The sequence below is a fragment of the Pogoniulus pusillus genome, chromosome 2 (genome assembly GCF_015220805.1).
Source record: "Pogoniulus pusillus isolate bPogPus1 chromosome 2, bPogPus1.pri, whole genome shotgun sequence".
Taxonomy (NCBI): Eukaryota; Metazoa; Chordata; class Aves; order Piciformes; family Lybiidae; genus Pogoniulus; species Pogoniulus pusillus.
The window spans coordinates 36,564,010-36,590,914 of record NC_087265.1 but is presented as its reverse complement, the minus strand read 5'-3'; the positions used below and the strand labels follow the sequence as shown (position 1 = coordinate 36,590,914).

General features: G+C 42.1%; 1 protein-coding gene across 3 annotated transcripts in view; it reads left to right on the top strand.

The window, feature by feature from the left end:
- PARD3B (par-3 family cell polarity regulator beta) overlaps positions 1 to 26,905 on the top strand; it is a 474,018-nt gene that overhangs the window by 393,505 nt on the left and 53,608 nt on the right. For all 3 annotated transcript variants that reach the window (XM_064161234.1, XM_064161224.1, XM_064161216.1), the window contains one exon: positions 25,093 to 25,228. In XM_064161234.1, the coding sequence (XP_064017304.1) occupies positions 25,093 to 25,228 (136 nt within the window). The remainder of the gene's footprint in view (positions 1 to 25,092; positions 25,229 to 26,905) is intronic.

Sequence of the window (26,905 nt, the reverse complement as noted above, 5' to 3'; positions counted from 1 at the left end):
ATGTGAAGGAAATAGCTTAGTAGGGAATGGGACACTGGATACAATGAGGATAATCGTGATTGTGTGACAGCTATGCAGAGCATACAGGCAATGAGAAACTCCAAAATATGCTATTTTTCTATCCCTGATCACGTCCACTGGCAACAGACAGTAATCCAGGGTCTGTCTGGAAAGCTAAGAGATAGTTTATTGTTTCATCATCTCAGGTCTTCTGATGTAGTTGGTATATAGAATTATAGAATCAACCAGGTTGGAACAGACCTCCAAGATCATCCAGGTCAACCTAGCACCCAGCCCTAGCCAGTCAACTAGACCATGGCACTAAGTGCCTCATCCAGCCTTTTCTTGAACACCTCCAGGGATGGTGACTCCACCACCTCCCTGGGCAGCCCATTCCAGTGGCAAATCACTCTCTCTGTGAAGAACTTCCTCCTAACATCCAGCCTAGACCTCCCCTGGCACAACTTGAGACTGTGTCCCCTTGTTCTATTGCTGGTTGTCTGGGAGAAGAGACCGACCCCCACCTGGCTACAACCTCCTTTCAGATAGTTGTAGGTAGCAATGAGGTCCTCCCCTAAGCCTCCTCTTCTCCAGGCTAAACAACCCCAGCTCCCTCATCCTCTCCTCAGAGGAGATGCTTCTCAGCCTCTGTGATTGATCTTACATTTTCACAAGGAGACCTGGCACTGTATAGAGTCCACTATGGCTAAGGAGCAGTTTGTCTGACAGGCCATGCAGCATCTCAGCATCTGTTGACATTGATTGAGGTATTGGTATTCATCTTGGGATGGCCTATGAGAGTTGTGACTATTTTGTGAAGAGCAACTGCCATAAAAAATCAAGTGAATAACTTGTCTTAAACTGCATTGTGGCCTGTATGTGGAAGAACATGAGGTCTCTCCTTAGGACAGAAGGATGTGAGAAAATTATATTTCTTGAGGTAATTCATCATTTACTTGGCCTGGATCTCTGGAGGGCATTGTTAGAAAGCAGTGGGGAGGTGATTCCATGGAACGTTTTATACTCTTTGTTTGTCTGCAAAACAGTGAAGGTAGCTACCTTCATTTTTTCCATCCCATCAAGCTGAAATGGGGAAAAAATTGAAAATCCACAAACAAATGTGAGAGGAGATTGAGATACCTCTAGAAAATGGTAAAAATTAAATAAGTATAACTTACTTTAGAACTATAAATGTCCTCTTAATTTGTTTTTACCCTTTATATTATTCTCCAGTTTCCTAGCCATGTACCAGCAGGTCACTGTGACAGTTCTGCAGTGTCACAGTCCTTTGCTGAATCTGCACTCTGTAGGTTGTTAGCCACTTCCCTCCAGTGACTTGGAAGCAGTAAGAAGAAATCAGAAAGAGACAACTAAAGCTTTAACATTTCAAACAACTTCTTATCATTGAGTCTTTGACAGATGCTTGTGGCTTAATTTCTTCATTCAGTTAAAAATTTAACCTTAAATATTTTTTTTTCAGCATAGCAGTATCTTAGGGCCATTTCTTCTTAAACCAGTATTAGCTAGAACATGTCCTTCAGCTGTGGACTTTTATCTGTTACAAACACTTCTGCCCTTAGGCCTTGGTGCCTGCTTAGTCTTGGATGTGGTTCTTACTTTGTAAATGGGAATAAACCACAAGTGATAATTATGGTATTTACATGAGAAGCATAGAAAACAATTATTTTAAGACTGGCCTCAAAGTTCAAGCATAGAACATGTTTCTAATGCAAGTGTTGTACATGGCCTGGCAATTGGAAAGTAAGCAACAACACACCTTCAGAGGGATGAAAACATGTTCAAAATAGGAGGACAGGGCAACTATTTTTCATGCCTGTGTCACCGTAATGCACAATAATTGTCTAAAAGGGCTGCTTTAATTGAACTCTTGTGGGCTTTAAGTGTCTGCTAACCAGGGGATATGGTTTGCTTCTGTGGAGTCCTTCTGCAGCTGGAGGCCCTGTGTTACATATCAGCAAGTGCTTCCATAACGTGGCAGAGGGGTAAGTTGTGGAGGAGGGTTGGGGAACAGCATCAGAGCAATAAACTTGTTCCTAATTGTTACTGATTATTAGTACACAAATTAGAAGCAGACAGTCTGCAGTCCTTCACCTGAATAAAGTGCTGTTTTCTTCCTTAATATTGTCTGCTGTTCATGTGCTTTATTTGAAAGAAAGCAGGAGGCAATTATTTTGTGCTTCTGTATACAATGGCAATATTTAAGCAGCAGCTGCTTCAGAGAGGGAAAGTAAAAGGATCTGGGGGGAAGGGATTTATCTTTTCCTCCTTTTCTCTGTAAATACCACTCTCTGCATCAGTGGTGATATTTTGACCTCTTTGCTACAGAGCTTGAAAAGTGTCTTGCACTTCGTGACACGTTCTGATTCCAAAACTGTATAGGCAGAAGCCTAGTTCTTTTTCTTTGAGTGGTTCTACAAATAGATGATCACTCTAAATATCATTAATGCTTAAGAATTCCTCCCAAAATTTAGACTCATTATTCCGAGTACTGGTGGATTGCTACATGTCTCTGTGGCTTCTGAAGTGATTAACACTACTCCTGCATACCTTGGCCGCCTTTAATCTGCACTCTGACCACTATCTCATTACTGTTAGCTATGGCAAACACACCAGATGTCTGAGCAGCTTCATTGTTCTGTTGTTTTTCCATTCAAGATACTTTTGCATAGATAGAAGTTAATTTCTCTTTTGCATTAAAACCTGCCTCTGAGGAATAAGATTATCAATGTTCAGTCTTTGGCCATTAGAGATACTGAAGTCTCATATCTTCTGAATGCTTTGTCTCTATTATAATGTTTCTGCTAGCTCAGTGTGTTTAAAGGGGAGGTCTGTTCTTCTATTATGCCCATGGAACCATACATTTCACATGCTTTCTAGAAGTTTTCTTTATTCCCAAGATTGAGAAATTGCATACATCAACTCCTGCTCTTCCAAGTGGGCGGAAATTGAAAACTATGCCAAGAAAAATGCTGTTTCTCAGAAAAGATTCAAAATATGAATTGTATGAGAGTATCGGGTCAGTCATCAGCAAGTTTGCAGATGACACCAAGCTGGGGGCAGATGTGGCTGGGTCGGAGGACAGAAGGGCTCTGCAGTGGGACCTTGACCGCCTGGACAGATGGGCAGAGTCCAGTGGGATGGGGTTCAATAGCTCCAAGTGCAGGGTGCTGCACTTTGGCCACAACAACCCCATGCAGAGATACAGGCTGGGGTTGGAGTGGCTGGAGAGCAGCCAAACAGAAAGGGATCTGGGGGTGCTGATTGATACCCGCCTGAACATGAGCCAGCAGTGTGCCCAGGTGGCCAAGAGAGCCAGTGGCATCCTGGCCTGCATCAGGAATGGTGTGGTCAGCAGGAGCAGGGAGGTCATTCTGCCCCTGTACTCTGCTCTGCTTAGACCACACCTTGAGTACTGTGTTCAGTTCTGGGCCCCCCAGTTTAGGAGGGACATCGAAATGCTTGAGCATGTCCAGAGAAGGGCGACGAGGCTGGGGAGAGACCTCGAGCACAAGTCCTACGAGGAGAGGCTGAGGGAGCTGGGATTGTTTAGCCTGGAGAAGAGGAGGCTCAGGGGTGACCTTATTGCTGTCTACAACTACCTGAGGGGAGGTTGTAGCCAGGAGGAGGTTGCTCTCTTCTCTCAGGTGGCCAGCACCAGAACGAGAGGACACAGCCTCAAGCTGCACCAGGGGAAATTTAGGCTCGAGGTGAGGAGAAAGTTCTTCACTGAGAGAGTCATTGGACACTGGAATGGGCTGCCCAGGGAGGTGGTGGAGTCACCGTCCCTGGAGCTGTTCAAGGCAAGATTGGACATGGCACTTGGTGCCATGGTCTAGCCTTGAGCTCTGTGGTAAAGGGTTGAACTTGATGATCTATGAGGTCTCTTCCAACCTTTGTGATACTGTGATACTGTTTAAAGTGTGGCACCAACAAAACAAGTTCTGTCAGGTTCATGGGCTGTTGTTTGGGATGAGATCACCCACTTGTGGGTCTGTTGCTTCTCTACTAACAACACTTAGTACTTGCATATATGAGCTCTTGGTTTCCCCATCAGCTTTTTGGGAAGGTAGCTAGGAGGCCACAAGGCACCAAATCATCACAGCTCCTTTCAGTTCTATATGAGAGCCAGTGTTGTGCTTGAGTAACAGCCGTGGCTCCAGACCTTTAAGAAAACATGTCTTTAAAATGAGTCAGGAAACAGCTGATTGATTTGCAGGTAACAAATGTGAATGCATATTTACTAGGAAGAAAAGTAATAGTTGGCATCTCAATTTAGGAAAAGACATGAATTTGGTAATGGATGCTTCATTTCTGTAGATGTAGGTAGTAACATGTGATAGTCACTGTATAGGATAAAATTGCAGCAGTTAGTACAGTGCATAAAATACTACAAGAACAGATGAAATCATTAATGCTTTCATATTGTATCCTGTCTTATTCCTGGTAACATAGCATGCCTGGCAATTAATGAAGCATGTCCTTCAAAGAATGAGAAGAATGAGCAGGTATGATCTGGAATATATGAAAATCTGCAACCTTGCCTCAGAGGCCAAAACAATATCTTGGGATCTGACTTTTTTTTTTATAGTACAAATTGTGTCATTGGCATAGTTACATAAGATAGAAATTGCAGATTTATGTTGCACAATCTGAAAAGCAAATAATAACATGTAGCTTTGTATCTGCTGCTCAGGAGGAAGACTGATGGGCGAGTCATTCTTCCATCAAAGTGGCAAAATTTCTGTTGATTGAGGTGGGAAATCTGAAATGATTCTCCTGCCTAGTTCTCCTTGAAAGAATGATGAAGGGATGTTTTCTTTTCTTTTTTATACTGACTAGTTTCACAGCCAGATTACTGTAGCTTCAGCTTTTTTGCCATACTTCTGCATGACTAGTTTTGTTAAATACTTTTATTACCTTTTGGCTTGTTCTTTGCATCATGCTATTGACAAAATTAGCTTTAATTTTTTTTTTTACCCTGAAGTTTAAAGCATAGAATACAGAAGAAATCCATACCAAAAAAAAGTCTGAAACATTAATTGGAGTAGACTACAGCATTTAAAGTAACCTATTCTATCGTCCATTTACCTCCCACATGAAATGAAAACTCTATTTTGATCCGAACTGTCACAGATAATTTCTGCACATAAAACACATCCAGAGACAGCTTTCAAATGGAGTTGTCACTTCTTATTTAGCAGGCTGGAGACTCTCTATTGTTGTCAAACCCTCTTTGCAAAGGCATCACTAACACACTGATTTGCACAGTTGTATGTAAGAAGAGGAATGGTTGCACAGCCTCCATGAAGCAAAAAATTGTGTGTAGGTGCTGGAATCCTCTGCAGCGGAACTTACCTATGGCTTAGGACAAAATTTCTTTCTTTAATACACTATTTTGAAGCAGATTTTTGAACTGCATGCTTGTGTGGGAAGGAATTGTTTTTAGTGTAATGAGGTTTTTGTGTGAGTAGTGGTGATGATTAACATTTAAAAGCTAGTAACCAACATTCTGTTGTTTTCCCTGACCTCTATGGGACCAGAAGTTTGGCTTTAATCTCTTCACAAATTTCAGGAATTCTTAAGCAAGTGCACTGGGAATATCTCTGAACTGTGAGTACAGAACTGCTGCCTCAGAGTGTGTTCTAGCCAAGATGCTGAGGCAAGGCTGTAGGGCACTTGTTTCCAGACTGCTATTCTGATGGTGGCCAATGTGGCCATCTGGTGAGGCTGGCTGGAAGACTCGGCTATGGCGCCGAAGAAGAAGACAGCTGAAAAGTTGAGAACTACTGTTCTTCAGACATTATCTTTACAACATGCATCTTTATAACATGTTTGTCCTCAAACATGGTATATTTTCATGAATTAAATTTGCCTCCTGACCTCAGTCATATTTTCATAAATTTATGCTATTAGAATATGCAGTTAAATAGTAGTAATGTGTGGTGTTTGTTTCATTTTCCTCTCAAAGTCAGAAAATAGACCAGGATTAGGGGATGAGGAATTTGGTTAGTGTGACGAGTTGTCCTTTATTGCTGTCTCCACAACTACTCTATGCAGGATTAAACAGCAAAACATAAGCTGGCAGAGTGTTCTCCTGACCTAATTCTGCACCACACCACAGACAGCAGACTATCTGCTGATCTCTCTGACAAGCATGACTTTGTCAAATCCAGATGTATGGTGGGGAGAGAAACACAGATGAGGCCTGAGAGCTAGGGTCTTGCATTTTTTCCAGCTGCCCAAGTCCTTTAGGTGTCTTCACTGCTACAGCTGGGGTGGGGTGGCAAGACCAGAGGAAGGGAGGGAAGACTCCTATTGCAATGTGGAATCTACAGAAAAACAAAACTCACAGCTAGAGCCTGAAACAGGCTCAAAGCCATTTGCCTGTTTTAAGGGTCATAAAAAGAAGAGGCGTGAACTGAAATCACATTCTGATTTCTAAGCTGTATACCAGAAGATTTGAGGGTTCTTTGTTCAGTGTGTCTTGAACTTGCTTCTGGGGAGGAACATGATGGGGAGAGGATTTCTTTGTTCCCGCTTTTGCCTGTAAATCTAATGTATTCTTGAATCAATTTTAATGGCTATGCCACGGGGAGCAATGAATTGGGGGGGGAGGGGAAATGGGTAATTTTGTGCATTGATGGAAAACACACTTGAACAGAGGAAAATGAGGGAAGGAAAAATCTTATGGGCACTGTGCTTAGGTCAGTGATAAAGTACATCCATGGGGTTTTAAACAGTGGCCACATATAGCAAGTGGAAACAATCTCTCCTCTCCAGGTGGGACAGGTGTACAGAGCTGGACTGGATACAGCATATCCATCTCTCCTGCTTCAGGAATGGAGGCTGTGATCCATGTTTGTGCTCAGTTGGCAATCTTACGTAGCTAAGAGTTAGATAAGTGGATGGACATTTATGCTACACTGGAATTAGTGTTTTTGAAGGCTGCATTCTCACAGATATTCTTTACCCTTTTGTTTGCAGTTACCTGTTACCAAAGCAGCTTAGTCCTATTTGTCGAGTAGCTCTATCAAGTTCTCAGTTCTTGCAAATCAAAAACATGGTATGCTGTCTGTAGTGATTTTAAACAGGCTCATAAACTTTGAAATAGTCTTTGCAGCCTGTATAGGCATGTTGCATTTGCCTCCTTCCTAAAACACCAAGCGTCGCTGTCAGGCATCTTGCAAATCAGTATTCTTTCCATTTCAGCTTGCGCTTTTACTGCTTCTGCTGTTCTGCTGTGTGTGGGAACAGGACTGTCTTTTTAATACACATCTGTGCAGAACCTATTGCAAGTTCTCTGATGTGAATTTGCAGTGGTATTTTTACTGTAGATGTTACTGCAGTGATTTGAAAGTTGTCTCAGAACTCCTCAGAAATACGGAAATACTTATCAGAATCTAGAGCGAGGACACTGCAGCCTACATTGTTTAGCCTGGTCCTCACTACAGAATTTAGAACAGTCTGTATCCTGGTGTGTTTGCCTGACCTTTCAGAGGCAGGATATGCCTGTTCTTCCCTTACACTCCATCTAGCAAATGGACAAGGTGATGTGCTTAGGTTGATATGGCGTGTCCTTCTGAGAGCGCAGTGCCCTCCAAAAATAACTTCAAAGCTTGCTTTTCTACAGATCTACCTTTTAAACACAAAGCAAACGTCCCACAGCAATGGCAAGTAATGGTCACACCCGCATTTCAAAGGCAATATATGGGGCTATTATCTGAGCAAATGCAATGCATGTCACTGAAAATCTGTTGATGATGATGAATTCTAGTTACTGTGTGTTCTTCTCTGTAAACAGATCAGGATTTCAGAAGAGCTCAAGCAAAATAAAAAAGAAAGAGTGGGGATGAGTCTCAGGGAAGAGGTGGAGAAATAAGGAGGCAAAAAAAAAAAAAAAAAAAGAAGAGAGAATAACCTAAAAATATTCCCTTTACAGGGGGTGGGGAAAGGAAGAGGTTGGAAATCACATAAGATTTTTTTTAATGAGAAAAAATAGAAGGATTTGAGCAGTGCCAAGAGTTTATTGTGCAGACTAGCAAAAAGAAGTTTGTATATAGAAAAGTTAACTCAGGTTTGAAAAAATCCAATAGTTGCAGGAAAAGATTAATTTCTAAATCATTTTGAAACCTTTAAGGAAAAACATATAGGAAAGCTATAGGGAAAGATATCCTGCCAGAAATATTCTTGCTGTGCTGTTGGACGAGAGCGTTTGTCCTCAAAAACACTATCAAGTCCATATTGTTTACATGTCGTGAGGAGAAAGTTCTTCACTGAGAGAGTCATTGGACACTGGAATGGGCTGCCCGGGGAGGTGGTGGAGTCGCCGTCCCTGGGGCACTTTAAGGCAAGGTTGGACGTGGCACTTGGTGCCATGGTCTAGCCTTGAGCTCTGTGGTAAAGGGTTGGACTCGATGATCTGTGAGGTCTCTTCCAACCCTGATGATACTATGATACTATCATATGTCCTGAAGTTAATGTTTAAGTGGTATTAACTTGAATGAATCTGAAATATTTTGGAGTTTTTCATTTTTTAAGTAACTTGTGCTTATGTAGTATGATGCTGCTATGTGCCTGCTTCCAGTAAAAGATGTAGAATTCCAGAGATGCACTGCCTGTAGATCAAGGGTTTGACTAAGTGACTCTTCATTGACACAAATACCCTTTTGTGGAAATAAGGTATTTTCAGTTCTCATTTCCATGACTTGACATTAGCAGAATGTATTTTGTATACTTACAGTAGAAACAGAACTAGAAGTGGGACACATTTTGATTTGCGAGTGTGGATGGATGGTATTTCCCCTGTCTATTCCCCTGCTTCATAATACCAAGTGCACGATTATCTCTTGCTAGTGTGTGCACTGCTGACCAAGTGAGCAGAGTCTGCTCCCTTTAAGTCAGAAGAGGCTCCTGTGGCAGGTGTACTAGACGACCTGTAGTTGAGGTCCTGTCCTGTGCTAGTACCTCCCTCCACTGTCCTCAGCAGAGCTGACGACGGGAACTTGGGCAAATAGACTCTCAACAGGGAATTTGAGGAGTGATTTGAGGCCACAGGACACACATTCTCTGCATCACTGATGGGTTTCTTTCATTTATTCGTCTTGTTCATGTTAAGAAGTAGAGGCAATGGAAGAAGAAATTTGTTTTCTTGGTCTTGACTCTGGATCTTTTTACCATTAACTGCTCCCTGATCTGTTCTGTAGTATTCACTTGTCAGCTTCCACCATGCTCCCCAGGCTGAGATTTTATCTTGTTTCATAATGAGCAGCAAGACTTTCAGGTTTTTCTATGTGTTGCCACCAAAACTGATGTTACAGCCAAACTCTGCAGGAGCAGTGGCTACACGCAGGAATAACCATCCCACATGAGACTTAGATTAACTGCTCTTCTGTTTAGCTCATGTAATGCCTCAACAGCATGATCTGATTTCCTGTTTTCATGTAATACATTATTAATTGTCTGAGTTAGCTGCATCTTCTGTAGCAGATGGAGGGAGATGGGCTCCCCCAAAATCAGAGTGGAGCTTCACTTTCTCTGGGTGCAGCTGTATCACTTTATTTATCGAGTTCTTATCTTTAACATGATTTTCTTTTTCAATCATGAGTATTTGGGAGCCAAAAATGCTTCTATTAGAAATATTACTTTTGAGACTGCTTTTAAGATTAAAGAGAAGTAGTAGTAACTGGCCGCAGACCTCCAGGTCTTGAGGGAGGAATGGAGTTTCAGCAGTACACACAGACTCTCCTGGTGCAAGGAAGCTGCTGTTGTGGCTGCCAAAGGAAGCTTTGGGGCTTGTAAGAGACAGCTGTGGCACCCACATGGCTCCAATCAGTAGATGCACCAAGAGGAACAGGAGCCATATTCTCAGCACTCTTCTTCCCCAAGAAGTGTAGGAGAGCAAGTAGGAGCAACTCCCTGGGAAGGCAGAATTTTTACCAGGGCTTGTGGAAGGGAGTAGAGGTAGAAAGTTGCACAGAGGCAGGGAAGACTCTCCTCCCTGTATGAGAGTTACAGAAGCTCTGCACTCCCCCATCCCAAATCTATCAATCTCTGGCTGTTTCCCACCTAACATTTTTTGGTCCTTTCCTATAGCTGTCCCCCTTTTTTTCACACATATCCTGTTGAAATCTTCCCTGCCTCCCTCTAAAACGTGCTCTGCGGTGGCTGAATTGCATTTTACTACCCCACGCATGAGAACAAAATAAACTACTTTATCTCGATCATTTGGTAGCAAAACGCAATTTGCTCATGTTGCTGCAGATCTCTGAGCCAGCTCTGGTGTGGATGCTTCACAGTCTAATCCGCTGAATATCTAAGATCCCTTTGCATTGGAAGGAAATGGTTCTTAAAGACAATGTTTTTGAAAAGCCAGCCGTGAAGTTAAGCATGCACAAACCCACAGTGATATACATGGGCCTCATATATCTCTATATGTATGAATGTGCATGTATAATAAATAAAAAATGCATATAACACTTTGAAAGTCCACACCTAACTTGCTAATGTCAGCTCCAGTTGATAGACAGCTAAGTCAGACTCTTTTTATAGTCCATTTCTGAAATGAAACCATAAATTTTAAAGCCAGGCTTCATCATTGCAGAGAAAAAAGCTTTTCCAGCCTATTGATGAAATATAACATTTGATAGGATTTATGAGGCCTAGATTCAGAAGGATCATTTGCAGAGCACTTAAAGCTGCTTTTTCCTGCCCTTTGCCTTCCCTCCTCCCAAGTACACATACCAAAAAAAGCCATTAGTAATGAAAAATTATTAAGGAAGATTTTTCTTGATTCCATACAAATGTCAGTTTGAGAAGGGAGAAACAGGAAGGAAAGAGTTGCAGGCATTCTTGCAGTAAAGGGGTGTAAATAGAGCCAGGCTGCTTGTATGTTGCACACCAAGTGTGATTATTTGCTGTAATGCAGTAATTTGTAATGTGTGTGTCTGGATTTTAATAGTACCGGATGGAGCTTATTTTTTTATCGCTTTGAGATATTCACAAACCAGCCACATAAAGTTAAAAATAAAAATGATACCCAGCTCCTTGGTATCTTGATACAAGTTTCCTTCTGGCTTGTATTACCAGAGTGATAATTTCAGAGGAAAAACATCTTCTGTGACTTGTGATCGCAGTATCTGTCAAATTGTAGGAAATGAAGAAAACTGCCAGACAGTGTCAGATTTATTAACAGCTCTAAGAAAACCAAAATTAATGCATTTTCTCGTCTTTGATGGGTTGAAATGTCCATGTGCTGTACTTATCTTAATGGACAAGTGAAGGAAGTAGCACTCATCAATTCAGTCTCTCATTAAGCTGACTACAGCTTAATCTGGAGCACATGTAGGAGTAGTGTGTTCTTAGCAGGCTGTACCTCATAGGTGTTGCAGTTGTTATTAAAGAGTGCACACCTCACCATCTTTTCACAGTATCACAGTATCATCAGGGTTGGAAGAGACCTCACAGATCATCAAGTCCAACCCTTCACCACAGAGCTCAAGGCTAGACCATGGCACCAAGTGCCATGTCCAATCCTGCCTTGAACAGCTCCAGGGACGGCGACTCCACCACCTCCCCGGGCAGCCCATTCCAGTGTCCAATGACTCTCTCAGTGAAGAACTTTCTCCTCACCTCGAGCCTAAATTTCCCCTGGTGCAGCCTGAGGCTGTGTCCTCTTGTTCTGGTGCTGGCCACCTGAGAGAAGAGAGCAACCTCCTCCTGGCCACGACCACCCCTCAGGTAGTTGTAGACAGCAATAAGGTCACCCCTGAGCCTCCTCTTCTCCAGGCTAAACAATCCCAGCTCCCTCAGCCTCTCCTCGTAGGGCTGTGCTCAAGGCCTCTCACCAGCCTCGTCGCCCTTCTCTGGACACGCTGAAGCATCTCAATGTCCCTTCTAAACTGGGGGGCCCAGAACTGAACACAGTACTCAAGGTGTGGTCTAACCAGTGCAGTCCTTATGCCCCACCTTCCAGCGAGGGAAAGAGTGAGCTAATCTGAAAGTAAAATCCAAAAAATGCTATGGAAGGGTGTGGAGGGGTGGGACAAGGAATAGGGAAAAAGAGGCAGAATTGCTGGAGCACCTAGAGGATGGAGAGAATAAAGGAGGAGTGCTGGGTCAGGGCAGAGTTGTGGACAATAAGTGGGTGCTTCAGAGAAAAGAAGTTTACTGGTACTGCAAGTTTAATGCTTCAATGTGTTAGACGTGAGCACATTTATCAGTTGGACTTGGTGATCCTGAGGGTCTTTTCCAACCTGAATGTTTCTGTGATTCCTGTGAACCAGTGCAGAAAAGGAAGAAGTGTGCTTGAGTGTCCCATGCCACCAGCAGCCTCATCCTCACTGGTGTGCTGCTTTGTGAAATGCTCCTGGGAGGTGACTCTCAAGGAGTGCTAGAAGGAAAGAGGCTGACCTAAGTGAATCAAAGAAGGTGCTTCTGTGCTGGAGCAGCCTGTGGGACAGGGATACGCTTGTATCGGAAGCCAGTAAATGAGTGGGGAAAATTGTCATCTGCATCTGAAACACATGAAGGAAAGGACTTCTGAAGATCAGGATGAGAATAGGAAGTGAAGGAACAAGACAAAAACAGATGTGAAAGGATTTGTAAGGTGTGTCTTAAACACAGTGGCTGAAGCTATGAGACAGAATGCTGTAGCACTAGAGATGGGCCTGAACCAGCACACTTGCTTTAGTGTTTTCTGAGGCTTCCTAGCCAGATGCAGAGAGACAGCCTTGCTCTCCTTCTTCCAGGTGACATGCACCAGGAAATGGTTGTGTGTAGTTTGAACATTCCATTACTTCTTTTTCTCTATTTTAGTTTAATATTTTTCAAAACATTTGTTAAAGGAGTAATTTTATCAATCTTATTAATCAATCTTAAACACCTGAAATTCAGCCCTGACTTCCCCAAGTGGAAAAGCTGGAGCAATTTCAGAGGTACAGTGGACTTGCAGATATAAGAAAAAGGAGCTAGAAAAGCTGTGCAAGTCTGGAAATCCAGGAGCTTCCATTGCCTGCATATGAAAAGTAATAAAGTTACACTAACTTTAGGCCCCTGAGTTCAGAAATATCACTCCAAAATACAATTTGGCTTACAAAGTGTTTAATTCTATTGGTCTGGAGCTTGTGATAAAAGCAACTGGAAGGAATGTGTACTCTCCACTCTTTACAAATGCAGACAGAAAAATTGTGGTCTGAGGAGCCCAGCTGCATGGGGGAGAAGTGCCTGAGGAAAGAGGCTGCCATTAGGGTAGGCAGGGTGGCCTCAAAGGCACCAGAATTTTGTGAAATCCATCAACCACTTCAGCATCTGGCAGAGTTTCTGTTGTGCAATAACCACAAGCTAAATTTGCCATATATAATTCCTGAGAGAAGCTGGTGGTAACTGCTGTTTTGACTTTTGAGCATGTTCCTGTGAAAGTGCTCAGATCTCAGTTGTAGTTTAGAAATACTGCCCTACCCAAGAACTAAAATGAATTTACCTTCAGGGTTGTCCCTCTGGTAAGATTGTCATAAAACTTGCACTATTATAGTATAGATGACGTAAGTCTGTTTCTCTCACACATCTGTTAAATACTTTGTGTGTCATTTTAGTGTATATTCAGAAGAGAACTTTGGCTCATTGTATTGGAATTAGGATGTTCCAAAGAGCGTGTATGGATTATACTCCACTCTGTAAGAAGCTTTATGTGTTCTAAGAGTCATTTGTGCACGTTCAGCACTGCTTTCATTTTGCTGTGCGTTGAACACACAGCTAGTGAAATACATTAGAAATAATTTCATTTGTTGTCTTTGCTTTTCTTTAGCTTAAAGTTGGAACAAAAAATGCTTTCCTTATAAGGCTTGCATTCTTCACCTTGCATGTGCCAGTGGCTTAATAAGAACATCTGCTGTCTTTCTGTAGCAAATCTGATGATTTTTCTGTGCACGTATATTTAGTTGTACATATAAATAGATTCCAGGCACTGCTAGATGCGTATGAAAGTGTACGTCAGATTGAAATGGTAACATATGAGGTTTTCTGCAGTTCCATTTATGAAGTATCAAGTTAAAAATGAAGCTGTGAAGTAGCCAGAAACGTTTTATTTGTGCAGCCAACGGCATATGCTTGTACAGCCTAACCTAATTAGGTCTCTGATATATTCTTAGAATGGTCAGTATTTCATGTGTTGTATCATTGTCTTGCAAGTTGCTTTTTCATTATAGTTGGGCTTTTACACAGCAGAATGTAGGAGAGCATCCCTCCAGATGTCTGGCTCCTTTCACCAATTTTGTTGCTGTCTACAGCAAAATTTGAGTTTTAGCTCCACAGTGCAAATTCCCTTTGAATCTTTGGATGCCCTTAAACAGTGTAGTACTGGAGTATGTGTAAATGTCTACTAAGTGCAGCGATCGGAGCGGCTGGTTTAAGAGGAGCTATAAAACGGTTCCAGCTGGAGAGCATTCTTGAGGTAAGCTCAAAATACACAGCAAATTGTCAGCACACTACTCAGGAAAAACACAAGAAGCAAATCTTCTTTAGTGTGCTTTGCTTCACTTAACACACGTGAGGATAGTGTAAATGGAAGCTGGTCAATTTTCAGCCGTTTGTGTAAAATTGTCCCTAGGTTTTGCTTCCGTACTTCAGCCTTTGTGAATAAGTGCATCAGGCTGGGATGTAAGTATACCTGTGTGTATTTCTGTGGACATAACAGTGTCTATATTCAATAAGTATTGTGTGTCTGTCCATTAATATTTATATGGAACTGAGAGCTTTGGTTCTTGCAATTTTTAATAAACATTGATGGTGTTACTAGTTTATACAGAGCATTCAATATGCTCCATCAAAATGGCAGCTCTAATTAGGTTCCTTGAATTAGCTAATGGATTTTGAGAAAGATAGCTTACAAAGCTCTTATATGTTCCTGCCATGGCAGAAAGACAAAAGGCCACTGGAAGCTACAGAATTCAAAGGTTTAGAATTGCAGCTGACAGTTAAAAAAGATAAATTACACTTCTATTTTTTTTCCCATAAAATTCTCATTGTGACCATTCATTTAAAACACCCAGAAAAGCCAGCTGTGGAGTAAGGATGTGTTCTGGCTAGGAGATCTGTGTTTTCCCCTGATGCTTTTGCACATGTTGTAAGTTCTCTCCCTCTTTGTCTTTTTTTAATGTAAGATGTAACAGGATTAGACACAGAGATTTTGTTTTTTCAGTCGAGGTTGAGCTTCCTACCACATTTCTACCTAGGCCAGGTATTAGAAAAACAAATTGCATAGAGGATTAGTTGCTGCCATTCTGCCAGTGGCATAGATTAGTACATACGTAACAATGAGCAGGATCTAGTGTCTAGTGTGAAACTCAGAGAGATAATTTCTGGAAGGAAAATTTCTGGGCTTTGTAGTTCTCAACGAAATATGTTTTAGAACATGAGTATCAGCATCTACTGTGAGCGAATTCTTAGATCCTCAGTTCTTGTCTCACTAGGGAGTGCAGAAATTAAGACTGCACTGAGTTGTCACCTTCTCTCCCTCCTGCCTTTGCATTGTGTGTGCTAAAGGAAATTCCTCAGGGATTCTTGAACAGCTAATTCATTGGAAGTCTGTATAAGTAGTTATTATTTCAGCTTCGCAATAAGTTTAATAAACTGTAGTGCAAAGAGCAATAGTCTGCAAGTGAAAAAAAAAACCTAGCTGCCAGTTGCAGGCAGGTGTGATAGCCATTAAAAAATAGAGCTATGTTTCCATGCAAGAGTTTAGCATTCAGCGTTTGCTTTGTTGAATTGTTAAAGCTGCTGTAAATGGAGTATGGAGGGCTGAAAATCTGTTCTGTGTTGACGTGACCTATCTATTGTAAATATGCCAGCTGCTTTACATCAGTAAAGTAAAATACCCCCTCCCAAGCAGTGTTGTAATACAAAGTGCCAAAAAAAAAGGGCAATTTAAGTACTTTGCCATGTAAATTCAGAAGAAATTACCTTGGAGAGAAGGCCCTCAATTATGCCTCACACGTGACTTCTGCGTGATGGATAAAAGGCAGAACTGATATCATCTTTAGTGAAGAAACCAGAAACTGTTGCATTGTCTAGAGGCTACTGAAAGCACCAGGAAAATCTGGTTTTCATTATTTTCATTGTGTATTGTTTATAGAGCATTTGGTTGTTGTCAGCAGCCGAGTCCTTAATCTCCTGCTTTCCTAGCCCTTCGGAGACATGTGCACATCTCAAATCAACAAGACAGCAGTAAACTGGTCGTATGCCAAAACCAGACATAGCCACTAACCAGCCTGAACTGTAAGGCATCTTCTTTTCATTACTAGTTAAAATCTGGTGATTGCCTTCCTTGATGAAGCACAATATATTGGGGGGGGGGGGGGGGGTGTTAAAATATATCTTTTCTTTGAAGTAAAGATGATAAGCTAGCTACAAACAAGAAAATGTCCTCTTTTTTTTTTTTCTTTCCTTCCTACTTGGTTGCAAATAACCTGTTTCTGTTAGGTAGTGCATACCATATCTGTTGTTATGGTGAAGTTACACCTCAGTGAGCCAATTTTGTTTCTGTAAAGCAACAAACCTTCCAGTGCTTCAGGCCAGCTATAGTCAACTCAAAGTTATAAAGGAGAATAATAAGACAAGAAGTGGCCTGGATTGAAAAGGTGTTGCTCGTCTGAATGTCGAGGCCATCTGCCATGACAAACAGGAAAAGGTGTTGTATGTCATGAGAAAGGAGGGAAACATAAGAGGATGCTTTATGTCAACCTGCTGAGAGATATTTTTTAAACAGTTTTGAAAAACTGAAAGTGATACAAATGTGTTGGTCTCAGTCTTCAAATCATTCTTTTGAGGCTTCTGTAAACATGAGCTATTGAGGGAAAGAAAAGGTTAATGACACTGATAATTCATATCATGCAAGGTTCTCTTTCCTTCTTCCTTCCTAATGAGTCTGTAGGAGCCTAAGAATATCATCTTCTTTCTTTCTACTAAACCTCTAATGTCAAGAGGTCAGTAGTGATGTTACAGGGTCAGTAGGACTCAATTTACATCCAGACAAATAGTAGTCATGTGCTGCCCTAGGAGTCTTTGACCTTTTGGGCAGAAGTGGTAGTGCTGCTTTTACATTAGCCTAAAGAATTGAAAAGGGACAGTGTGTGTTCTGCCAAAGCACAATTAAGACTCTTTTTTAAAAGAGTGTAAAGCAGATTAAGGCTGAAGGACTTTAGTATGCAAGTTCAAATAAACTCAAATAAGTGTAAAGAGTTTCTTCAGTGTGGTTTGTTTTCCTGCAGTTTATTTATGATTCTTGACTTTATGTATATTATGTACATACAGGTAGAGAGAAATATACTCATCTGATGCTTCTCATATCAGCTCTTACATACACACCCCCCTAGGACAAGTCTGTTTAAATGGAACTGGGGTCAAGCTCTTTATCCTATTAGGACCCTCTGTATTCATAAAGGTGTTAACTGTGTGTACATGGGCCATATTCCTGCCCATAGCAAGAAAGCAGGTTTTCTGAAGACCAGTAAAATGATTTGCATGGTTCCAGTAGCTAGAAAGATGTCGTTTTAAGTTAGATCTTCAGTGTGGGGCATGCATAGCCAAAGCCCAGGCTGGTTCTGGGATCAGAGATGATTCCTGAGCCTACAAGACAATATCAGCGATATCAACAAGGTATTTCTGAAAAGTTTTTTCTTTGCAGTGTCATTCCTTTACTTGAGTGCATATTGAAACAACAAATGTTCATTTCTTCCTAAAGTGTCTCTTGGTGGCTGACAACGATGAAAGCTGAAATATCGTAGAGTTATGTTCTTATAATTGATTTTCTTTTTATCTCTTTTGACCATTATTTTTATTCCCTCCTACTACTGAGGTTGCAGAAATATCTTCATAAGCAATGTAATAATTCAGGGTAGAAAGACAAGCCTGGAAATGAAGGAGTCAGATATTTAAATGAAAGTTTTATCTGAAATGCAAGATACCCTTACATGCTCTGTTAGATTCCCATACACTGCAGACCAATGTGTTCCTTCAGTACAGAAAATCAGCTTTGTTTCATGGCAGATCGTGAATGGAAAATTGCCCATTCTCTTGAGTCTGTGAGTCACATTTGTCTTGGATTTGTTTGGAAACAAAATGTTTACTGCCTCTTTAAATGTGTGTTTATATACAGCTTTAAGTAGTTCATCATACTCTGTACGTGCAACAGTTATTTTTAATTTTATAATCTAGAGAGCTGCAGTAAGAAGTCACTCATTTAAAAAATGACATTTTTAACCCAAGTGTTTGAACTCCAGATTAGTGACTCAGAGGAAGAACAGGGGGGAGATTTTATTGTGCAAAACCTGAGCTGTATGTATTAAATACTGATGGTGATGTTTTGATTTGTTGGAAAAAATAACTTGTCTGTCATACTGGATATGTAACATTACTGCTGTGGTATTTGTGCATCTATCGCTTCAGAGACCATGGGATGGAATTTCACAGTCATATTTCACATAACTCTAGAGATAGCTTGATGCCAAGCTTGTGCCAAATTAGCTTCTCTTTCATTTTGAAATACCCATTCCAACTGTATTGCTTGAATGGCTGTTTCTTAGCAGATCCCTATACAGGTGCAGTGGGCAAGGTGGAACCTGTATAATGCTTCTTACAGGGCAGAAGGCAGTGATACAGGGCACACTGCTGGCTTATGTTGAGCCAGCAGTGTGCACTTGCAGCCCGGAGGGCCAGACGGATCCTGGGCTGCATCAGGAGAAGTGTGGCCAGCAGGTCGAGGGAGGTGGTTCTCCCCCTCTACTCCACTCTGCTGAGACCCTACCTGGAGTACTACATCCAGTTCTGGAGCTCCCATTACAAGAATGATGTGGACGTGCTGGAGCCTGTCCAGAGAAGGGCCACTGGGTTGATCAGAGGGCTGGAGCACCTCTCCTGTGAGGACAGACTGAAAGAGTTGGGGCTGTTCAGTCTGGAGAAGGGGAGGCTCCCAGGTGACCTTATTGTGGCCTTTCAGTATCTGCAGGGGGCCTACAAAAAAGCTGGGGAAGGACTTTTCAGGATATCAGGGAGTGACAGGACTAGAGGGAATGGAGCAAAGCTGGAGATGGGTAGGTTCAGACTGGACATGAGGAGGAAGATCATCACCATGAGAGTGGTGAGAGCCTGGAATGGGTTGCCCAGCGAGGTGGTTGAGGCCCTGTGCCTGGAGGTGTTTAAGGCCAGGCTGTATGGGGCTCTGGCCAGTCTGATCTAGGGTAGGGTGTCCCTGCCCATGACAGGGGAGTTGGAACTGGATGATCCTTGTGGTCCTTTGCAACCCTGACTGATTCTATGATTCTATGATTTCTGGCAGTTGTTTAGTTGTTTGGGCAATCCCAGCAGGTTTCTCCCAGGCAAGAAGAACATTTTGGTTTGTAAGGATTGCTATCTTGCAAAGCTACAGAATGACTGACAGAAATGTGCTTTTTCTTCTTTTAAATATTCATACAAGATCCATTACTATTTATTTTTCCTATTTCCAGAAGAAACCCCTGTGGTTTGTGCACCTTGTTTGAAAAACTGTTGACCTTTTCTTCAGGTTGTTTGTTGCTTGTGATTTTAGGCAGATTTTGTTACTGTTGTTCAAAATCAGCATCTGAGAGTCTTCACTAAACTTTTTTGCACATTTTCTCAGAGATTTTTTTCCCCTCACCTAGTCATTATTTTAAAACCTCAAAAAACCCATCAGCTTCTGTCCCAGTATCAGCTGCTTCTGAATCAGTCTTCTTACATGTAGCACGAGTTTAGGAAAATATCCTGCAATCAATCACAGGTGGACAGTTCTCTTGCAGTCTTGTCGTGACAGCAGGTACATCCATGGTAGGTAAATTGAATCCTAGAGCCTGAGAACATGAGGTGGTGGAAGGGAATGGCAAATCTGTGATGGCACAGTTGTCTGAAGAGCATGCAGCACAGCGAGCCACGTGAGGGAAGTAAGTTGTGCACAAAAATGTAGATCTGATGAGAACTGTAATATTTATATCTCCTTGAGGAGGGAGCACTATGTTAAATGTAAAGCTACTGTAAAAGTAATCTGTCTGCTATACTTAACTAGGCTTGGTGAAAAGCTTCAGTAAGCCTCCTTAGGATCAATTTACTTTGAGTATTGTTCTTATGTTTTTTTTTCTGTAAGTTCAGGTTCATTTTCAGTATAAACAGTCATGCATCTGAAACATTTGAACTGGTATTCATCTGCTGTTTCCCTGTCTGAAAGCTGCTATCTGATCAAATCAATATTGTTTAATTATGTATTTATAGGCATATGGCAGAATTGTTTGTATGATCTTCTCAGCAGTCTTAGAAAATTGTGTTGGGTTTTTTTTTTTAATATTTCCTTATCAGCTTCTTTTATTTATTTATTTATTTATTACTGATGACTTCATTCTGTTTGAATTGAATGCTTCAGTTTCTTTAGGGTAAACTAATAGATTATGTATGCGATATTTGCACAGTGCTGATTGAATTCATCTGGTGAGTTTGAATGTGGTTCATATATTCACATAATTGTCAGGAGCCAACTTGAAATTCAGAACTGTTTCATGAGCGTTTCATAGGGCATCATATTCATCTCACATTACTGGGTAAAACTGTCATGGTAAGCTACAGTGCAGCTCTTTCAAAAGGCAGTGTTTTTTACATTTGCACCTACAAACAGTCATGGAGGAATTAAAGAAATTTTTAAAAGCCAAAACAAAACAAAAAGAACAAACACAAAAACCTGTGGAGCTTTGTTTCCTGGAAAGATTTAAGCTAATGTACTGAACAACCCTATACCAAACTGCCCCCCCATTTAAGCTAATGCACTGAACAACCCTATACCAAACTGTCCCCCCATTTAAGCTAATGCACTGAACAACCCTATACCAAACTGTTCCCCCCCATACACCTTTCTAACAAATTCCAGAACTGCTGGCCATTTTTGACCAGCCTTGACTGGTGATTTTGATGTTCAAAAGGTACTGGATCAGTAAGTTTATGGAAGGGGGCAGCCTGCTGCCATCAAGGCCCAGGCGAATGCACTTGCTAGGGAGAAATGCTGCACTGTGAACTCAGTCCCATTATTGGACACCAGAGAACCCACAGGAGAAAAGCACAGGAAATCAGGCTTCATGGAGCTGCTTGTTTCCACAGAGATTATGCTTGTGTTTTCACACTAATCCAGATGGATAACTTTCCATGTGCTGCTATCTTTCATTCAAATGTTCCTACTCATTCTCATGGTTAGGGCTTGTACTTTAATATAGTGTGAGAGAGGTTTGCCAGAGAAAAAGCTGTCAGGCCTAGTTCTGTAATATATATATATATATATATATATATATATATATATATATATATATGAGCTTGATCTGTGCAGCACCTACTGCCATTTGCTGGCTAGATGGGTTTAAGCAGAAGGAAGTTTACCTACAGATCTACAGCAAATTGTGCTCAAACTACTGTTACTCTCTCTTACAATATATCAATCTCAGATTTCCTTTAAAAAAGGGGGGAAGAGGCAAACAACAACAATAACAAACAAATCTATGTGACATTTTCACTTTACCTCTTTACCCAAAATACTTCAAGGTGGCAAGTGGCTATGTGGCCATTAAGCTACAGGAGGCAGATGCTAATATAGTTTGCAGAATGCTGCAATGAGCCAGATCAGCTAGAATCAAGCTAGACCCATTCCCTGTATTTCAGCATTTCCTTCTCTTAGGTAATGCTGGTTTGGGTAATGATGTTGGCAAAGCAACAGGGACAATACTTTGGGCCTTATCTGTATGTTAGCAGCCCTAATTAAATGCTTTATCTGTGCTCACAAGTAGTCAGGGGATTTCACAGGTATTGTATTGCTCAGGAGCTGTGGACCAAGCTTCACCTTTCTGAGTTATAGCCTTCATTACATAGTCCTCAATCCCAGTATTTTCAAACTGGAAATGGCTCTTCACTATTTTACAAGACTTCATGCAAGCGACAGAAGAATTTATCTGTGGAAGGAATCAAGGGGAAAAGAGAATGTGCTTTTGTTTTTTTCTCAAGAGTCCACAGAGTTTGTGCAAGTTTTCTGCACTCTTGGCAGATCATGAGAAAAAAATTGTATGCTCTGTAAGAGTTTGGTAAGTCAGCCAGACAAGCCTGAAACCTCTGGGACTTGGTCACATCGAGGAGCTGGACAACTTAGGATCCAGGGAAGGAAAGTAACTCAAATGTTTTCTTTTTCATGGAAGCATACTGATGCTGCAAGTAAATATTTCCAGTCCTGACTTCATATTCAGTCCATTTACACCCTATGTAGAATTTCCCTCATTAGTAATTAATTTCCAACCCATCTAGATTGTTATTAGATACTAGAAACTGATAAATTTTTGTCAAATCTTTTGTTTGTGTTTTCCAAATTCACTTAGCTATGCTAAGCCTACAAAAGACTTCCCTAGATTCTGGCACACTGTAACAAGGTGCTCCACGAAGTCTGTGCTCATGCGAATAAAGCTGTATCTCCGTAGCCTCTTGTTGGTGAGGCAGAGTGAAGGTTGCTGATTAAAAGAATACATGATGATATGCTGCAATAATGCTGGTCTGAGTTTAGGAGCTGGCACAAATTAATTGTATGGCAATTCCCTGTGAATGCCAGTAAATGCTATTGAGCCAAACAGTCAGTATTCAGCCCAGTGCTGACTACAGCAAGACTTGAAGTAGCTGCAGGAAAGGTCTTCCTTTTAATGTGCCTGTATTTCTATTTTTTTTATTCTTAGGCATTTCATATTTTTTTTTAATCCTTCCAGATATAACTTGAGCTTCCACAGTTGTACAAGTCCATCTGTAAGGTTTTGGAAGGCTCATCAGGGTCAAAATCTGCAAAGATAGGCATGTGTTTAACTCGATAAGCTAAGCCACTTCCATTAGCTTTACTCCGGCAGTTCGAAGTGTATGCAGTTCAGCATACAAGTGAGTCTTTGTGGATTACTAAATGGATTACTGTTTCATTACCACTGTAAAAAAAATGGTGTCAAGATTTGCCAGTGTGCTTTCCCATCTCTCTTACTTCCCCTGTATTTTCACGGCTGATGTTTTCCTCCTTTGCGTAATTACTTTTTGTGACATGAAACTTCTTTCTCTGCTTCTCTGTGAACATAGTTTACTCTGCACCTTGAAAAATGTAATTTTAGGGAAAGTCCACTTTTAGCGTGGGAGCAGAAAGAAACTTTTTTTTTTTTTTGGCAGCTTAGCATCGTCATCATCATTATTATTAAAATATGATAGCCATTTATAGCTACTCATAGGAATGTTAAAAGTTTCCTTGTGCTCCCCCATCTGTCTGCATCCATCTGTTGTCTCTTGTCTTATACTGGAGTTGTTAAGTTCTTTGGACAAGGATGGCCTTTTGTAAAGTGGGGACCAACTTCACAGTCAGCAGATTTATTAATACAAGAAAGCAAATCACAGAATCAACCAGGTTGGAAGAGACCTCCAAGATCATCCAGGCCAACCTATCCCCCAGCCCTAGCCAGTCAACTAGACCATGGCACTAAGTGCCTCATCCAGGCTTTTCTTGAACACCTCCAGGGACGGTGACTCCACTACCTCCCTGGGCAGCCCATTCCAAAGGCAAATCACTCTCTCTGGGAAGAACTTCCTCCTAACATCCAGCCTATAGTTCCCCCGGCACAACTTGAGACTGTGTCCCCTTGTTCTGTTGCTGGTTGCCTGGCAGAAGAGGCCAACCCCCACCTGCCTACAGCCTCCTTTCAGGTAGTTGTAGACAGCAATGAGGTCACCCCTGAGCCTTCTCTTCTCCAGGCATAACAACCCCAGCTCCCTCAGTCTCTCTTCATAGGATTTGTGCTCCAGGCCCCTCACCAGCTTCGTCACCCTTCTCTGGACACGTTCCAGCACCTCAACATCTCTCTTGAATTGAGGGGCCCAGAACTGGACACAGGACTCAAGGTGTTGCCTGACCAGTGCTGAGTACAGGGGAAGCATAACCTCCCTTGTCCTACTGGCCACACTGCTCCTGATACAGGCCAGGATGCCATTGGCTCTCTTGGCCACCTGGGCACACTGCTGGTTCATCTTCAGTCTACTATCTATCGGTACCCCCAGCTCCCTTTCTTCCTGCCTGCTCTCCAGCCACTCTGTCCCCAGCCTGTAGGGCTGCTTGCGGTTGTTGTGGCCAAAATGCAGAACCCTGCACTTGGCCTTGTTAAATCTCATCCCATTGGCCTCTGCCCACCCGTCCAGCCTGTCAGGGTCCCTCTGCAGGGCTCTCCTACCTTCCAACAGATCAACACCTGCTCCTAGCTTGGTGTCATCTGCAAACTTACTGATGCTGGACTCAATCCCCTTGTCCAGGTCATCAGTAAAGATGTTTAACAGGACTGGGCCCAGCACTGATCCCTGGGGAACACCACTAGTGACATCTGCCAACTGGATGTGGCACCATTCACCACCACTCTCTGGGCTCTGCCATCCAGCCAGTTCTTGACCCATATCAGAGTGAATCTGTCCAAGCCATGAGCTGCCAGCTTTGCCAGGAGCTTGTTGTGCCAGACTGTCTCAAAGGCTTTGCGGAAGTCCAGGTAGACTACATCCACAGCCTGCCCCACATTCACCAGGCAGGTAACCTGATCATAAAAGGAGATCAGGTTGGTGAGGCAGGACCTGCCCTTCCTAAACCCATGCTGGACAGGCCTGATCCCTTGGCCATCCTGTAGGTGCTTTGTGATGGCACTCAAGATGACCTGGTCATGACTGAGGTCAGGCTGACAGGACTGTAGTTTTCTGGCTCCTCCTTACGACCATTCTTGTGCATGGGTATCACATTGGCCAGCTTCCAGTCTTCAGGGACCTCTCCAGTGAGCCAGGACTGCTGATAAATGATGGAGAGTGGCTTGGCCAGCGCATCTGCCAGCTGGTCAATGCCAGCCAATGGGCACTATGCAAGTCAGGAGAATCAAACATTGATAATCCATTTATCTGAAGTGTGTCAATTCTCTGTGCGTGCTCATGTGGGTCCCTGGTAAGAGTTAGAAACGCATGTACGCAGGAGTCTTACTTAGTCTTTTGTGTTCTTCTCAGTGGCTGCACAGCCGGTGGGAATGCTGATCGTATCCAGAAACTACGGAAAGAGTACCATCAGGCCAGGCGAGAAGGCTTGCCTTTTTATGAGGATGATGAAGGAAGAACACCGCTGCCTGATTATGATCAGCATTGGGTAAGTCCACCATGTGATACAGACTGCTTTAGCAGAAGGTGCTGCTTTGTTCATGTTTTACAAGAATCCCCTGTCAGTTTGATGTGAATTTAGAGAGTTTGTAGAAATGGAGAAATCTTTGATGCCAGCCACAGAAGCCTGAGGAAAGCATTAATAACATGAAAACTTGGATAAAATAACTAATCTTTTGACTGTCTTTGATTTAGGCACTGGTTTCCTCCCGTTAGGCTCAAGATACACAGGTATTGCCAAATTTTGTCATGTGGCAGCATCACGGCTTTTCAGCAGAATTTGTGGTATTCTGGTAGAATCATAGAATCATCCAGGTTGGAAGAGACCTCCAAGATCATCCAGTCCAACCTACCTCCCAGCCCTATCCAGTCATCTTGACCATGGCACTAAGTGCCTCATCCAGTCTTTTCTTGAACACCTCCTGAGACGGTGACTCCACCACATCCCTGGGCAGCCCATTCCAATGCCAATCACTCTCTCTGGCAAGAACTTCCTCCTAACATCCAGCCTAGACCTCCCAGGCACAACTTGAGACTGTGTCCCCTTGGTCTGTTGCTGGTTGCCTGGCAGAAGAGGCCAACCCCCACCTGGCTATAGCCTCCTTTCAGGTAGTTGTAGACAGCAATGAGGTCCCCCCTGAGCCTCCTCTCCTCCAGGCTAAACACCCCCAGCTCCCTCAGCCTCTCCTCATAGGGCTTGAGTTAACAAGAGTGTTAGAAGAACAGACTCACTGTGCTTAGTTGTAAAGTGAGAGAGTGGAAATAGAGGCATGTCTGCATGCTGGACAGTGGCAATTGGGCCATGATACATCTTTTAGTAACCTTTATAAGGTGAATAATGGAATGGTTTGCTCATCTCCCATCAAAACATCTTAAAATATTCTACCAACACTATAGAAGTATTACAGACATACAGCATTCTCTGGTTTACATCTAGGAGTCACACTACACACAGATGCAAAAGCTATAGTCTGTGGGATCACAATGGTGGTACTCAAGAGCTGCACCTGAGCAGGCTTCAGAATTGGACTCTGTCTCTTTAGAAGTAATTATAATCAACCAGTATTCAAAATTGCAACTTTGGTAAGATGCAATTCATGCTACATCTGAAATTTTAGTTAAAAAAAAAAGAGATAGAATTACATTAAAATCTTAAGAATGTAAATATACCAGAAGTTTGAACTAACATTGTTGGTTTTAACATCTTCCAAACTATCAATGTGAATGCTGTAGTGAAAGCTTCAGTCATTGACGCAGTGCAAAAGAATCCTGTGTGAGACTAGACCTTATTGCAGTCAGAGTGAGATAGCATTAAAGGGGTGTGAGATAGCATGAAAAGGGGTGTTTTTACATAAATTATCATATATTTATTCTTTTAGCCCCCAAATGTTGTTGGGTCTGTTCGTCTGATTCAATCACCAAAAAAAAAGTACCAGCAAAATAATTCTTTCCTTAGAACAATTCACTTTAATCTACTGCCATAAATTTTGTGACCCAAATCTGGGAAGCGGTTTAGCTGACATTCTTCTTCTGATTAGTTTTTGTAAACTACAATGAGAATATCCATCAAATAGGTCTTTCTGTTGAAGTTCTGTGCTGTGGTATGTGTCTGGACTGAGGCCCCAGACTGGGCTAGTAGCACCTCTTCAGCAGGCTGATTTCTACT